The following is a 16,423-nucleotide window of genomic DNA, read 5'->3' as shown; positions in this document are numbered from 1 at the left end:
ACTAAAACAGATTCCATCCATTATTTTTCGAATGCAGATACGAAAGTAAAAGCGGTCGTTTGATTGGTATCCCAGGCCATTGGTTTTGTTTTTTTTGTCACTGTAACCAGGCCAGCCCAAGGGAGGCTGTGAGCCTTCATTGTATCACATTGCTCCTGCATGCCACTGCCACCATACTGTCGCCACTGCAATTGGTGTGCAGTATATAGATAAGCTGGCTCTACACACTCAGGTTTTGATCTTTAGGTGAATAAAATTTACCATCATCTTAGGTAGGACATTATACTGCATTGTTAGTACATTTTGTTGACCGTAATGAAACTATAATTGTCTCCACTGGGGCTCTTCTCAGCTGTAAGTCTTTCAGCATAGAGATACTTATGCTACAGCCACATTTAAAATACAAGAGACTAAAATAATAAAGGATGGTGGCTGGTTAAAGTTCTGCACATAGTCCAGTATGCTTTTTTTCCCCTCTGATCTAAGTTTTTCCACTAGAATTAATGTTTTATGCTTTTTCCCTGAATCTCTGAATGTGAGAATGATGTGCTTATTAACAGATTTTTGTGTATGAATGTATTAAACACGTATTATGTGTATATCTTTTTTTTCTTTAGTGAAGAAATGAAGGTTTTGTTGAATCCTGATTACCTGGAACATGATGCCTAGTAAGTCGAAAACCACTCTTTAACAATCTCCTGACATCTATCAGATCCTTTCCTCCCTATTTAATACACTTCATCAAATAGCCCAGATTATTCTTGCTATAACTGACCTTTTGGTCCAGAGCCTGGTAATATAGTAAGGGCTGCGCAAAGTCAAAAACACTAATAGCTTTTTTATATTTAGTTTTTACCTACTAGCCATCTCTTGACATGCTTGGCTAGCAAGAGAGCTGTAAGATGAATGGATTTCAGGGGATGTCGAGAGAAGTCAAAATACTCACTATAGATCAGGAAACATAAAACCATACCTACTTTCAGTCATTTCTTGGCCTCTACCAGTGGTGATCAACTTGAAAATAATAGGGGGCCTCAATTATGGTCCCGCACACTTCACAAGGACAATGCAATAGTGGTGTGTTTTCGTGCAATAAGGTTGCATGGAATTAGGCAGGCCTCTTTTAAAATGAATGAGCTGTAACGCACCTTAACACCTGAAAGTTTTGCTGCACTGCACTTTTTGCAACGTACCACAATGCACACTGACAGGAAAGTTGGAGCAATTAGCATCAGTGGCTTCAATAAAAACCCCCAATATTGGCGTAAATGGCCACAAAAATAGCCTGCAGCGTTGGTGTCAACGACAGTGGTGTTAACCCCTTCCCGTCCCAAAGTTGGTGCTCAGTAGCAGTGCTAATTGACCCCTTCCCCCATTATTGCTTGGAGGTGGTATTTTTTTTTTTTTAATACAAACAACCCCCACTGGTGGTAAGTGCAGTGTGCACTATGCCTTTGTGCATTGAGGAGCCATTGAATGGCAGTGCAACTCAACACATTAGTGTAATTGAAGCCTTTTTGCTTTTTAAAATTTATATTATAATAATTTTTTTCTCTCTTGACACTGCTATATTGCCTGTGGCAGATGCATTATTTAATTAAACTGCAGTATGGTTTCACTTATTTATATATTTATATACATATGTGTACATCTCATTCTGAGCATGCTAAATTTTGCCAATGGGTAATATAGATATCATTGTTTTAGTGCCTTGTTTTCAAACCTTATGGGAAGCGCAGAGCCTTGGTTCTCCACATACGAGCAGGATTCTCGTAAGGTAAGAAACAAACCTCAATCCGTTAACTGTCATATTTATATTTCTGCATATTTTTCATTTACTTGCATTGATTTTCTTTTCTTTTAAACTGCTTAGTAGCAGCTTCCCACAGTTCAGTCTTCGTGGTAAACCACAGGCAGAAAAAAATATCCAATATAAATTTGAGGTTTTCTTAACAATATTCTTTTGTCATCAAATGTACAAAGAGCATTTGAAAAATAAGGATGCATTATCTACTCTTGTAAATAAAAATTGCATTAATGTTGATTTTGCGTACAATGGAATGAAGGAGGTGAAGATTTTTTAAAAAGCTATATTTCTGTTCCCTGATTTTGGAGACAACCTGTCTTGACTCGGAGTATGCTCTGTGCTTAATCTTGTGCCACTCTTCTTTATACCACCCTGTACAATAGACATGAACCCAGCCATACACACCTTAAAGCTGGGTAACAGCCCTACGTTACGTTGTCCAGTTGTACTGGACAGTGATGAATGGAGAATGCTGGCAATGTAGCTAAAAATTGTTCTAATAAACTGGTATATTTCTTTTTCGCATATGTACTGCATTAGACAGTCTGTAGTAAAACAAAAAATGGTAGTATGATTCAAGAACTTTTCTACTGGTTATTGAGGCTAAACATCAAATAACCAATAGAGAAGCTCAGAAAGCAGAAGGACTGTGCTCATCAGTGAAAGGAATTTCAATTTTTTTCTCATTTACTCAGTTAGAATTGGTTTACCATAAAGTTTAGATTTTGTCAAAGCAGCTATTAAAATTAAACACAGTGAATACTGTAAAACTGCACCTACCAAATTCACCCTAACAAGGTTTAGCTAAATTCCACTCAGGGTAAATATGTGTATGTTTAAACCCTAAGCGCTGGCTCCTGCTTGCCCTTTAAGGGGTTTGGATTGCTTGGAGGTGGGGCTTCTGGCTATGTAATCTCCTTGATTGGCTGTCATGGCGGTCACATGATCCGAAAACTGTGATTGGGAGCTTTCTGTGAGCCGCCAGAAAGGATGCGTGCTCTCGGCACAGCTCTGTTGGCGCCATAGCATGAAAATATGCGGCCACTCGGTGCCAAGGCTCGGCGCATGCATAGAACCTTTCTTTATCGTTCATTGACGGACGCAGTCTCTGATGCATATCATTAGGGTTATACTGCTCCCTACAGGAGTAGGACACTAGGCAAAAAAAAGTTCTGGCTCCGCCTATGGGCAGTCCCAGGGGGTATACCATCTCTCTTCCTGCATAGGATGCCAGATTTATTCTGCCTAGTCAGGAGTAAGAACCTAGTTCCTTACTGGGATCTCTGGTCCTGGCAAAAAGTTTTTTTATATAGATCAATTTTTAGCTAGCTTTTCTCCGGATTTGTTTCCTGTGAATTTTACAAGCAACTATGCCGGATCTGGGCGACGGCCTGGATGTATAGATCCAGTGATCACCCCAGCTGGTCAACGAACATGCACAGGCCTTAGCTCCGCGCTGGGTCGACCACGACATAGTCCCACTGGACGGGCACTGGCCCCCACGAGTTAAACGTCTCACCAGGTGGCATATGGCCGGGTCTAGGCCCGAGTCGCAGCGTTCCCTTTTGGCCAACAGCCCCCCCCCCCCCCCACTTCGGTGTAGAGGAGTCCTGTCAGGAGATGGCACCCGCCTGTGTTCCTGGTATGGTGAGTAAATGTTCCCCCCTCTTCCCCTGGTGGATTTTTGGGTGGACGCGGGCCCCTCCCTGAGACGGTCGGACCCTCACAATCCCAGGTTCCCCTCTGTCCTGTCACACACCCCCTCTTCTGCCTGCCCCTCCCCCCTTGCTGGAGGCTATTGGGCCTACTCTGGGGGCTGGGACCGTGTTTCCAGGGGGCGGGGTGCACCACCGGCAGCGGATGAACAATTGTTCCTTCAGAGCCCACCTGCTGATCTATCCCGCTTTGGAGTCTGGGGGGTCCCCACATTTTTTGACATTTTTGTCAGCTTTTGCTGATGGGTTCCCCTGGTGCAATGTGGACCCTACAGATCATGGGTCCCCACCTGACCCCCTTGGGGAGGCCGCAGTTCCCTCCAGTTCCCAACTGTCTACTGATGCAATTTCAGCAAACCTGAATGCGCTTGTGTCCCGGGTGGAGGTGGCTTTCAAAGGGCGAGGTGCTGAAAAAAAGCCCTTCGCCTACCCCTGCCTTATCCTGACTCAGCCACCGCAGACGTGGGTCTCCCTGCCGGGTCAACTACCTCGCGCCCTGTCTCCTCTAATAGTGAGGATAACATTTCTTCCTCCACTGCCGCTCAAGATAAGGCGCTGGTGGATGCCCATAGGCATAGCCAGATCTTTTTTTCTGCCTAGTGCCCTACTCCTGTAGGGGGCAGTATAACCCTACTGATATGCATCAGAGACTGCGTCTGTCAATGAACCTAAGAGAAAAGGACTTTACGGTAAGTCAAAAATCCAATTTTTCGCTATATGGATCTCAGTGCTGATACTGAAGTTGCAAGGATAGGAATCTATGAACAAAAGTATAAAACTCAGTTTATAGAAGTGTGTTGTTGTTCCAAAGCATACTTTAAGATGACACCTACATCCTCATATAGTTTGTATACTTCTTATCTGAAAAAAACAAAAAAAAGGGGGTGACCTTTTTATGGTGTCTTTAGACATATGCCCTATTGTCAGCCTAAAGATGAACTTACGGTAATCCCGTTTACTTTTTCTTTAAACCACTCTTACCTGGTGTGAAGGTTTTCTTCTGAAAGAATAGACCAATCCAGCGTTGTCCTGCTGCGATCCTCTGCCACTGGCCACGTCCAACGCCATCTTCCCTTTCTACATCTTCAAGAGCCAGCTGTCTCTTTGGTTTCTTGCAGTCACCCCCTTTACACACCTCTAGTTCTGTCTGCCAGCTGCCATGTGTCCCTGCTCCATCAGCCTCCTTAGATATGAGATACCGGTATACCAAGAGGATGCAGGAGCAGGACACACCATTTTTTTTAAAGAAAATTTAAAAATATTTTATATTTCTAAGGGAGTTGCAGGAAGCAAAAGTCTGTTTTTAGAATGAAGGTCCATGTTACGTTTTTATAAAACACTATCTCAATGTCAATATTGCTTGAGGGTACTGATCAAGATATCATTCATAGTGAGTGTGCCAGAGACCATAACTGTCTCTCCCAATGAGGCTGTGCCTAGGTGAGCTGGGGCACTCCTCTCACAAACCTCAAGCCAACTCAAGCCTTGGCCCTTGACAGAGGATCAGGTTTTTCAAATTATATTTAGGATTTCCAAAAAAAAAAAGCAAGAATACATTTTAAATCTGTATATTCAACTGGAGTTTGATTCAGTTTGAATTCTTCATACATTCACAGAATGTAAATCATTATTCCTAAAATTTAGACTTATATTTTTTTTTACTTTGCAGGAAAAAGATGCAAAGATCTCGGCTTTACCATTTGCAAGACCTCAAGACATTGGGCCTTCTATTGCTATTGTGACAAAGGTCAACAATGTTCAAGACTACCTGCTGAAGAAACATGACATAGAACTATTTATGCACCTCAACAGACTGGAAATTGCTCCTCAGATTTACGGATTGTGAGTACATGAAAACATAGACTGCAGTTATAAATTGTAACTATGTGTGTGCAGTAATTGTAGCAAAAAAAAATTATAATCTAGTTACCGAAATCTTTGAAAAAAAAAAAATCCTAAAGTTTACCTAAATTTAATAACTACGATCACCCCCAATTTGCTGCTCCCGACCCAAAAGTAAAATACATTTGCTTACTGTTGTCAATATGGAGAAACCCCTCCATACCAGCATCTGGCTGAATTCCCAATACCTGTGTCTAGGCCAGGAACAGCATCTGTGTGAAGCAGGGACACTGGCTGAAACAACAGGAAGAGTACAACCAATCCCTCTCTCATTTACAGTGAATGGTGGACTGATAAAAGACCGCTCGGGTGCTCCTATCTCATTGGTAGATATCACCAACTTTATGCACTGAATATCACATGTGAAATTACAGCTTACAATCCTGGTAAAACTCTTATGCTGCTTTATGATTGGAAGATATTTATTATAGCTTGTCGTAGTTAGTCACATTCAACTGGATTTGTTTTGTATGTTCTATGCTGAAGACATTTCATAGCCAATCCAAGCAACTTTTTCAGTTCTAGTAAATGTCATGAAAATAACCCAGCATTTATATCCACACAGGTAGCACAGATTTATTACTAGCCAAAGACTCCAAACCTGATAGGTAACTGCAACGTACAGTTAACCAGTTGTAGACATTGCTCATCCACTGATTGATCCTTCTAATAAAAGATCGCAGTACAAGTGTGCAAAAATTAACATGGATCTATAGCTTTCCATGTTGCTTGAAAAAAATTAGTTGGCAGTTTCCGGAAAATGCAACCAAGGCAATCAGTTCTTCCTCCTGAAAAATACCTGCTAAAGTTGGGGAGCAGCTACATAGATGTGAAGATATTCTGATCAGTAGGAATTGCTGGACTTGGTGAATATACTCTGATATCTTAAGACACCCTAATTCCTTACTCTGTCTCGTATTCAGTAATAAGTAGACCCAGATAATCCAAAAAGCAACCAAGTAGTTAGCCAGAAGGTATAGCTGCCTTCTGTCAGATTTGTCCCTCAACATTTAAGAGGTAGAGTGGTGCCTCAACTGGACAGCTGCATAGTCACTAGATCTGGCACTTTGATAGCTCTTTCCTCTTTCCAACAGCTAGCAGAACCAAAACGCACATAACATGATACAGTCTGACTGTAAATTTACTATTAGATTTTCCAGCAACTATGCAGTGCAAGGACCTACTTGGTTGGATCCAAAATGTATTGTGTAGTTAACTACTTCCTGCCTGGCCTATTGCAAAATGACAGCAGGGCAGGACTTTCGTTGTTCCGGGTGGACGTCATATGATGTCCTCCCAGGAAATGCCTTGCGTGTAGCTGTGATCTGTCAACTGCCGTGTCCACTGACCTATTGATATATACAATATATATATATATATATATATATATATATATATGTGTGTATTTTTTTTTACATACTGCTTTTAGTCCGTGTCCATGATCAGGTCCATAAAGACATGGATTAGCAAGTTTGGGGTGAAGGAGCTTGACTGACCTGCACAGAGTCCTGACCTCAACCCAATAGAACACCTTTGGGATGATTTAGAGCACAGACTGCGAGCCAGGTCTTCTCGTCCACATCAGTGCCTGGCCTCAAATACACTTCTGGAAGAATGGTCAAACATTCCCATAGACACACACCTAATCCTTGTGGACAGTCTTCACAGAAGAGATGAAGTTGTTATAGCTGCAAAGGGTAGGCTAACCACCCTACATTGAACCCTATGGACTGGAATGCCATTAAAGTTCATGTGCGTGTAAAGGCAGGCGTCCCAATACTTTCGGTATTAGTGCATTTAATTTTTGGTTTTGGGTTTAATACCATTTTAGCAATATATCTGTCACTTGGTCCACTTTAAAACTTGGTAAGCAAAGGCAATTATTTTTCCTGTCTGATTCAGGGGATCCGCTAATTTACATATCAGCCTACCTCCCAGCTCAGACAGAATTCTTATTTCAGACATTAACCATTTAGTCTTTAGAAGCTACAGAAAACCTTCTGTTCTATTCTTCTGTTTTATTGATAGATGTTTTATTCACTAATATTGGCAAAAAAAGTAAAGGAGAATGTTTGGCGTGCCTGTAATAGTCATAGATATCCCTACTTTAAAATAATCTACCCTGCCCAGGTTATATGCCAGTATGATTTATTACTAGGTCCTCAGTGCTCCTTAATGGATATTATTGGAAAAAATATTAAGTCTGCTATTAATGGTGTGGACCTAATGCAAATGTAAGAGCTGCTTCATTTCTGCAAGGAGATTGCATAAACCTTTTGAAAGTTTTACATTCTTCTACTGCTCGTTAAGCCATCTAGGTATTGTGCTTGCGTTTTTTTTTTTTTTTTCTCAAATGATTTATTTACTAAGACCAAGAATGTTGCACAATGCAAGGTTATAATACAATTCTGGTATACATACTGTATTCATGGGTATCAAAAATACTAGCCTTTTACCATAATACCATTTATTTGAGAGATTCAGAAAACATGGTACCATAACAATCCTAAACATACCTTCTGTGGTTCCTGGATCTGTAATAATTGTATTTTGTAAGTAAGAAAGAGAGATGGAATGTCTACCAGCAGAGGGCCGCTATGTCATGGTAGGGTCAGGATCACAATTGCTCACAGGCTTGGCTTTCAAATTGGGGATGGGGAGGAGGGAGCAAAGGGTGTATGGGAAGTGCTGTCTAATATGGGTCTGACAGACATGGGGATTTGGGATGGGATAGAGAGTGGGCCTAGTGTGGGTCAAGGGTAAAGGTACAGCAGGATAGAGGAGAATGATTAAAGGAGAGAACAGGGGTTTAGGGAGCTGGTAAAGGTGAGGGGGACTGTAGAGGTTTAAGAGGGGGAGGGCATAGGTGAGGGGGATACCAGAGAGGAAAGTGGTGGGAAAGCAGGTTCCCATTGGGTGTGCAACGGGGAGGGGGGCAATAGGAATAAGTGGGTGTCATGCATTAGAACCTTGCCCTCATCTGAGAAAGGCAGTGCAATAGAACCACGTGTTGCAGATTTGTTTTGAGAAGAAAGAAAAAGGTCTTGCAAATGTCTGATTTTCTCAACTTTATTTAACCACATGACTCTGAAGGTGGCATGGGTTCACACTATTTCAATAGAATTTAAGATTAGAGGCTGCAGAAAGCCTTATAAAGACTGCCTATTTTCAGCAGATCATTATCATTTAGTCCTTACCTCCCCAGCCTTAGTGTCCCTGGCCCACCCTTTTCATTCATTGGATTTCATTTGTTTTTCAATCATGGAGACCCATAGTCAAAAGTGTGCGTTGCCTAGGGTGGTCTGCATGCAAAGAAAGCCTGGTCCTCTGAACTGACATCAACCCAGCAAATCCTTTCAATATTTCCATCATTTCTCCCAAAAGCCAGCCCACTCCTTGCATTAGGAATAAGGAGTACCAAAGCAGGCAAATTTGATGCTTTTTAGAATACTATGTGTGTGATCTTACAAGCCATGATCTTTCTGCATTGCATACAAACCCAGCCAATGACATCTCCCAGTGGGTCTTAAATAAGGTGTGCAGTGAAAAAGGAAAGGTTTTATTTAAACATACTGATAGCATATTGATGAGGGGAAAATGAGGAGCTTGGGAATTCAAAATATAAGCAGATTAAAAGTGATTGTAAATCTTGATTTTATATTTGTTTTTTTAATTAATAAACATGTTATACTTACCTGCTCTGTGCAATGGTTTTAAACAGAGCAGCCTCGACTCTCTTCTTCTGGGGTCCTCTGCCGGCGCTCCTGGCTTCTTCCCTTCAGCAAGTACCCTCCTAGGGAGTGGCTCCCTAGGGGGGGCACTCATTTGATCCTGAGCTGCCCTGTCTGCATCTATAGACCCAGACAGCACAGCTTGGCCCTGCCCCCTTCTCCCTCATCACAGGATTTAAATGACAGCAGCAAGTTTCAATGGCCCCCGCTGCTATCTAACTGCCCTGCACTGAGGGAGATCAAAGAGACCCGCAGTGCTTGTGCACAGTGCTGGATCGGGATCGGGCTCGGGCTCAGGTAGGTATAAGGGAGGCTGGGGGGATCCTGTGGTACAGTAGGTTTTTTCCCTTAATGCAGAGAATGCATTAAGATACAAAAAAAAAAAAAAAAGCCTTGAGTCTTTAGAAAAACTTTAGCTTTAAAGAACCACTTAACCTTGCTAAAAAATGTAACAAATAAATACTTATCAGTTGTTAATACTTAAACCACTTTCAGTTTAAAAAACAAAAACTGGGTATTTCAGTGCACAGCTATTTTAGCAATTCAGCCAAATGCAAGAGGGTTTAAATGCTTTCACTGTGTTCACAATTGAACCTTATCTTAGCAGTGAGTTGAAGGTGGGTACTTCAAAGCAGATGGTGGCAGAGCTGGGAACTGCATGAAAGAGACAAAAAGGCTGGGTTCCTATAGAAATCTAGGGATAAGCCAGCTGCTTTCATAATCTGAAATAACCCAGGGGTTGGCATTAACATAAATGACACTTATATTGAGAGACGATTAAGGCCAGCGTTGCTTGCTTTGCCTTTAAAAATGCTAGTTGCCTGGTTGTTATGGTGATCTGAAAGTTTTTAATGGTTTTTGAGCCATAGACCCAGAACAAGAATGCAGATCAGATGTTTTTACTTCACTCTGATCTAATCTGCATGTGTGTTCCAGGTTAGTGACTCTAAAAGCATTTTCAGTCAGAGACAGCCAAGGTAATATTCTTAGAAGCTGATCAGCATCTAGGCAGGTGGAGGCTGCAGTATATCCTGCAGGTTAATGGTGACAATGTGCTGTTTCTACAGGCTGGCAGGAGCCAATTGATGACTAATTGTCTTCTGCTATGGGTTACAGGAAGCCATCCTTGGTGGACAGCAATCCAATTGCATACTGAAATCTTGTTAGATCTGTGGTGTCATTTGGGCGTGCCTGCAGCTTGTAGGATAGGAAAATAGCCCCACTGGCTATGGACAGAATAGGTGTAATGCACAGAATGGTTCCTGACGAGAAGGGACAGCCTGTCGCAGCAGGAACCTGCAATATTAGTGCCATCTAACAGAGTCACCACCCCTTATGGAAGCGCTCCACAACAAACTTGATGTATTTTTCTAGGTCAAACATATTCTTTTTTTATACAGTACATCTGAGAATTAAATCAGAAAAAAACATATAGATAGATAGATATATACAACCCTGTTAAAATGTCAGGTTTCTGTGATGTAAAAAAATGAGACAAAGATAAATAATTTTTGAATTTTTCCCACCTTTAATGTGACCTATAAACTGTACAACTCAATTGAAAGGCAGACTGAAATCTTATTTTTTTTTTTTTGGGGGGGGGGGCTGGGGTCAAAATAAAAAAAGAAAATAATGTTGTTGCATAAGTGTGCACACCCTCCTATAACTGGGGATGTAGCTGTGTTCAGAATTAAGCAATTACATCCAAACTCATGTTAAATAGGAGTCAATATGCACCTGCCATCATTTAAAATGCCTCTAAATAAATCCCAAATAAAGTTCTAGTAGGCCTTTCCTGACATTTTCTTAGTCACATCCTTCAGCAAAAGCCACGGTCCGCAAAGAGATTCCAAAGTATTAGAGGGATCTCATTGTTAAAATGTATCAGTCAGGAGAAGGGTACACAATAATTCCAAGGCATTAGGTATACCATGGAACACAGTGAAATCAGTCATTATCAAGTGGACAAAATATGGCACAACAGTGACATTACCAAGTACTGGACATCCCTCCAAAATTGATGAACAGACAAGAAGAAAACTGGTCAGGGAGGCTGCAAAGAGGCCTACAGCAACATATCTGAAACATACTGGCTGTGTGGTACATGTGACAACAATCTCCCGTATTCTTCACATGTCTGGGCTATGGGGTAGAGTGGCAAGACGGAAGCCTTTTCTTACGAAGAAAAACATCCAAGCCCAGCTACATTTTGCAAAAACACATCTGAGGTCTCCCAAAAGCATGTGGGAAAGTGTGTTATGGTCTGATAAAACCAAAGCTTTTCGGCCATAATTCTATAACATATGTTTTTCGCAAAAATAACACTGCATATCACCAAAAGAACACCATACCCACAGTGTAGCATGGTGTTGGCAGCATCTTGCTTTGGGGCTGTTTTTCTTCAGCTGGAACAGGGGCCTTAGTCAAGGTAGAGGGAATTATGAACAGTTTCCAATACCAGTCAATATTGGCACAACATCTTCAGGCATCTTCTAGAAAGCTGAATGTGAAGATTAACTTCATCTTTCAGAATGACAACGACCCAAAGCATACATCCAAATCAACAAAGGAATGGCTTCACCAGAAGAACATTAAAGTTTTGGAATAGCCCACCTAGAGACCAGACCTGAATCCGATTGAAAATCTGTGGGGTGATCTGAAGAGGGCTGTGCTCAGGAGATGTCCTTTTAATCTGACAGATTTGGAGTGGGCAAATATTTCCAAATCAAGATGTGCCATGCTGATAGACTCACACCCCAAAAAGACTGAGTGTTGTAATAAAATCGAGAGGTGCTTCAACAAAGTATTTGTTTAAGGGTGTGCACATCTATGCAACCATATTATTTAAATTTTTATTTTTACTTCCCTCCACCTAAAAGATTTCAGTTTGTTGTTTAACAGTTGTGCAGTTTATAGGTCACAAGGTGGAAAAAGTTCTGAAATGATTTATCTTTGTCTCATTTTATTACATGACAGAAACCTGACATTTTAACAGGGGTATGTAGACTTTTTATATCCACTGTAAATATTTGTCAGACATTTTTACTCATATACATACAGTGATATACTTGTGAGATCACTGGTCTGTTTTATTTTCACACAATAATAAAGGTTTTACTAGCAGGCTAAAGGGGATTTTTTGAGTTACTGTTTCCCGCTGCTCTGATTGGAGTGTGTGTATTGTTGTGTTAAGCGGTCATGCTGCCTATATGTTAAGTTTTAGCTATAGATTGGGTCAGTGCCTGGCTTTACACCAACCAGCTATAACATTATGAGCACTGGCAAGAAAAAGTGAATAGCATTCATTTTTATTAAAATGGCATCTGAAAGTGGGTGGGATATATTAAGCAGCAAATAAACATCATGTCCCTGAAGTTGTGTTGAAAACAGAAAAAAATGGGCAAGTGTACGGATTTGCCCAACTTTGACAAGGGCTAAATTGTAATGGCTATACAACTGGATCAAAGTATCCTCAAAACTGCAGCTCCTGTGGGGTGTTCCTAGTCTGCCGTTTGGCAGGACCTACCAAAAGTAATCCAAGGAAGGAAAAGTGGCAAACCAGCGACAGGATCATGGGCGGCCAAGGCTAGTAGATGCAAATCTGGAGCGAAGGCTAGTCCCTGTAGTCCAATCCAATAAATGAGATACTGTAGCTCAAATTGCTAAAAATGTTCCTACAATGGGCACGTAAGCATCAGAAATGGAGCAAAGGAAGGTGTCTTCAACGAGTTAACTTCTCCAGATCTCAATCCAATCTGCCATCTGTGAGATGTGCTGGATAAACAAGTCTGATCCATGGAGGTCCCAACTTACAGTTTACAGGACTTAAAGTGATTATAAACGATCACCTTGTAAAACAATCCATTCAGTTTAAAATAGAAATGAAAGTCAAAACATTTTTGTACACATATAAAAAACATAAATAACTTTTTCCCCTTTTTTTTTTATAAGTGATCATATTCCCTTTGTTCTCAGCTGCATAAGAGCTGGTAGGAGGAGAAGCAGCAGCACCGAGCTTCCCAGTGAATGGTTGTGCAGTGGGGGAGTGTCAGGACAAGTCTGATCATTGGAGGAGAGCAGGCTGAGTTTCCGGCATAGCTAGAGAACTGACCACAGTGTGCTCTCCTGCTTAGTTTGGTTTGCTGAGGGACTGGCAGGAACACCAGGAATTTCACATGAATGAAGCAATACAAAGAGAACAGAATACTTTTTCATACAAGTTACAGCAGACACCTATCAGGAATATGAGGTGTTGGGATAGCAAACACTTTAAATTATCTGCTGCTGACGGATTGGTGCTAAATTCCACAGTATATCTTCAGAGGTCTAGTGGAGTCCATGCCTCGATGGGCCAGGGCTGTCTTGGCAGCAAAATGTGGACGGTGATAATACAATGGCTGATCAGTGTATATGTGTATTGGGTACTTAGTCTAAAGTGGAGACATTTGTTTTTGGTGGACTGACTCTAAAGGAGGGGTATTGTGTAGGTGGGGAAGTTTCAATATAAATGGATAAAATGAGTAACAATGAAGAGGTTAATTAAAAATTATTTATTTGCTGCTACAGCTATTTTGAGTTGTTTCCCTGAAGAAGTCAGAGCCCTTGGGTTTTTTTTTTTTTTTCATTTTAATAAAATAAACAGTGGTTACCTGTAAGTACAATATGTATAGGATAGACACATTTTTCCCTGGTATGCAAATAAACCTCATTTTAATTATAATCTCTTTGCTCTAGGCAGAGTGCACTCTACAATTTAAATAATTTACAAAATATGAACTTACAAAAAATACATGTAATTATCCAAAAAGAATAGTATATAATTCAGCCCTAATTTGTGTATTTTACAGACTACTCCTGATTTAATGCTTCAATCAAATTAATAGCCAATCTTGAATTTGATTGGAATCAGCAATAGTTTACCATCTCTTGTTATATGACTCTGCAGTATGCCTGGAATGTACAATGAGTTATTAGAGAGAGTGCCTGATTCCTTTCTTTTAAATTAGAGGTTGCAGAAATTTTACTTTGTCCACATGGGCAGACATACAGAAGTAGCTTTTTTTTAATTTATTTACAATTTGTAGAGATTTTATTTTCACTGCAGGTTACATCTTTTGCTGATATGGCAAAACATTTGAAATGAAAATACAGATGTTTGAGAATGGTTCCGTGGCTCAATGTGGACATATACTGTGGGTCTCTAAACTACTGCTTCTTTTTTGTTTTATATATATATATATATATATATATATATATATATATATATATATATATATATATATATATATATATATTTGAAGCATTCTGATATATGGTATTTACTTTTTTTCTGCAATCTTAATTCTTTTATTCACAGACGCATTTTGATGTAGATGGTAAAAGCTGCGTATTTCTCTTTTTTATTACATTTTTTACAGCCAGAATGAAATATGTGACAACATAGAAGAAAAATAAATATAAAAAATGTATAAACAAAAGAGAAAGACACATATATATATATATATATATATATATATATATATATATGGCACATATGTAACATGCTATGCTGTACTGTGAAATATAACAAAAACGTGATGAGCAAGCAGTTTTCCCTATACAGTAGTGATGGAACAAGAGATTAAAAATTCAGCAAAAAGGTCACTCCAAGAAGCTGCAGGTTGAGTACTGTTTTAGACAGGGAGAAAATGGACAATATGTTAGCCTCATATCCTGAGACGACGCTGGTTACAGAGAAAAGTACGCGTTGGGAGGGGCCTCACATGTTACGTTATTCTGCAAGTCGGCCTGACCGCTTAGACCTGCTGGTTGTTTGTAACATATGTTGTATAATTCCTTCAAAATTGTATGTGTGGTTTTATAATTTTATTAAAATTTTTGTAAAATACTATATTATGTGAATTTTCCTCTGCACTATAACTACCTCCATGGAGTCTATCTATGAGCTCATTTAATCACTTGTGGTGATTCCTTTTGGGAACACTCTTTCTTCGGTGGTGCACATTATCATTATTCCTTCGTGGCAAAGATAGAGGGACTATTGAAGTTTAGAAAATCTGAGTACCTTTTTGCACTATATATATATATATATATATATATATATATATATATATATATATTGTTTTATAACATATTTTTTTGCACATTTTAGATGGACTTTATTTGCACAGATATGTCAATTTAGGATGAGTTCATCATATGTTTAATGCACTTTTAGTGTGTCTCTTATGTGATGTATTAACTTATACCTAGCACAAGAATAGAACACTTTTTTTGTTTGGTTGAACTTTTTATTGCATTTGTTTTTTTTTCACTAAGGTTTGCAATTTGTTTGCAAGCACAGGAATATTATTGTGGGTTTAGTGGTTTGTTATGATCACAGATAAATCACTGTCCTAAAGTGGAAGCTTCCAACGTTGAAAGCATAAATAAAGTGTATAGATATTGCTGAATTCTTTAATATTTTCTTATTCCCACTTCAAGGTGGTGGGATACTATGGATGTAGGGTGTGTGAGCACTGGCCTGGCAGCTTCTATATGCCAAAGAATTTCCACACCTTGTGCTCTAACAGGAGAGTTAAATGTGGAGTTGATGCTTTATGCCTTGATGCTGTAGCCCAGATACAAATTCTAAAGTAAAAAAACTGTACATAAAGTCAGCACATTTGGGGGGCTAATCCTTGCCTCTTTTGTCAGGGCCCAAAGGATAGGAAATCGTGTGGACTTGGTAAGGATCAGTTATATCTTGAACAGCTGATTAGGACTGGCACATGCTCATCAGAAGCTAGTTGCAGCACTGATAATGTTTTTAATAGTTTATTGTAACTAACCCAGAAGGAAAAGCCATACAATGTTAAAGCTGAAGATTAACCTTCTTATCAGGTTTAAATAAACCTTCCTATTTTCATTACATACCTTATTTTAGATCTAGTGATGTCATCGCTGGGTCTTTGTGCTTTTCTGTGCAATGCAGGCAGTCCATCTCTGGTGGGACAGGGTGCTGTACATAGTTTTCTGAAAACATCACAGCACCCTGCCTTGGGCCTTCTGCCCATGATACTCCTGTTGGAGCATCTGCTTTTTCAGACTTTTTTTTTTATGTATTTGCGCGTAGTTACACGCATTTTCGCATATATGCGTTCACTCAAATGGACGAAAACTTATTCTCGCCTTCTTGTTCTGCACAATATGTAAATGAGAATTTGCGCACATGGGGCCTAAATTACTGACCAAAAAAGGCAGATTTTTCTTACTGAAGAATGCACAGC

General features: G+C 39.9%; 1 protein-coding gene across 1 annotated transcript in view; it reads left to right on the top strand.

Annotated features, from left to right (window-relative positions):
- TBC1D5 (TBC1 domain family member 5) overlaps nucleotides 1–16,423 on the top strand; it is a 513,309-nt gene that overhangs the window by 209,044 nt on the left and 287,842 nt on the right. The window contains exons 9-11 of the mRNA XM_082257835.1: nucleotides 618–668; nucleotides 1,708–1,777; nucleotides 5,192–5,364. Coding sequence (XP_082113961.1) covers nucleotides 618–668; nucleotides 1,708–1,777; nucleotides 5,192–5,364 — 294 coding nt within the window. The remainder of the gene's footprint in view (nucleotides 1–617; nucleotides 669–1,707; nucleotides 1,778–5,191; nucleotides 5,365–16,423) is intronic.

This window comes from Pelophylax lessonae, assembly GCF_965119305.1.
Source record: "Pelophylax lessonae genome assembly, chromosome: 5".
Classification (NCBI taxonomy): Eukaryota; Metazoa; Chordata; class Amphibia; order Anura; family Ranidae; genus Pelophylax; species Pelophylax lessonae.
Note: the sequence above shows the minus strand (reverse complement) of the source record. Positions and strands in the feature narration are given on the sequence as shown.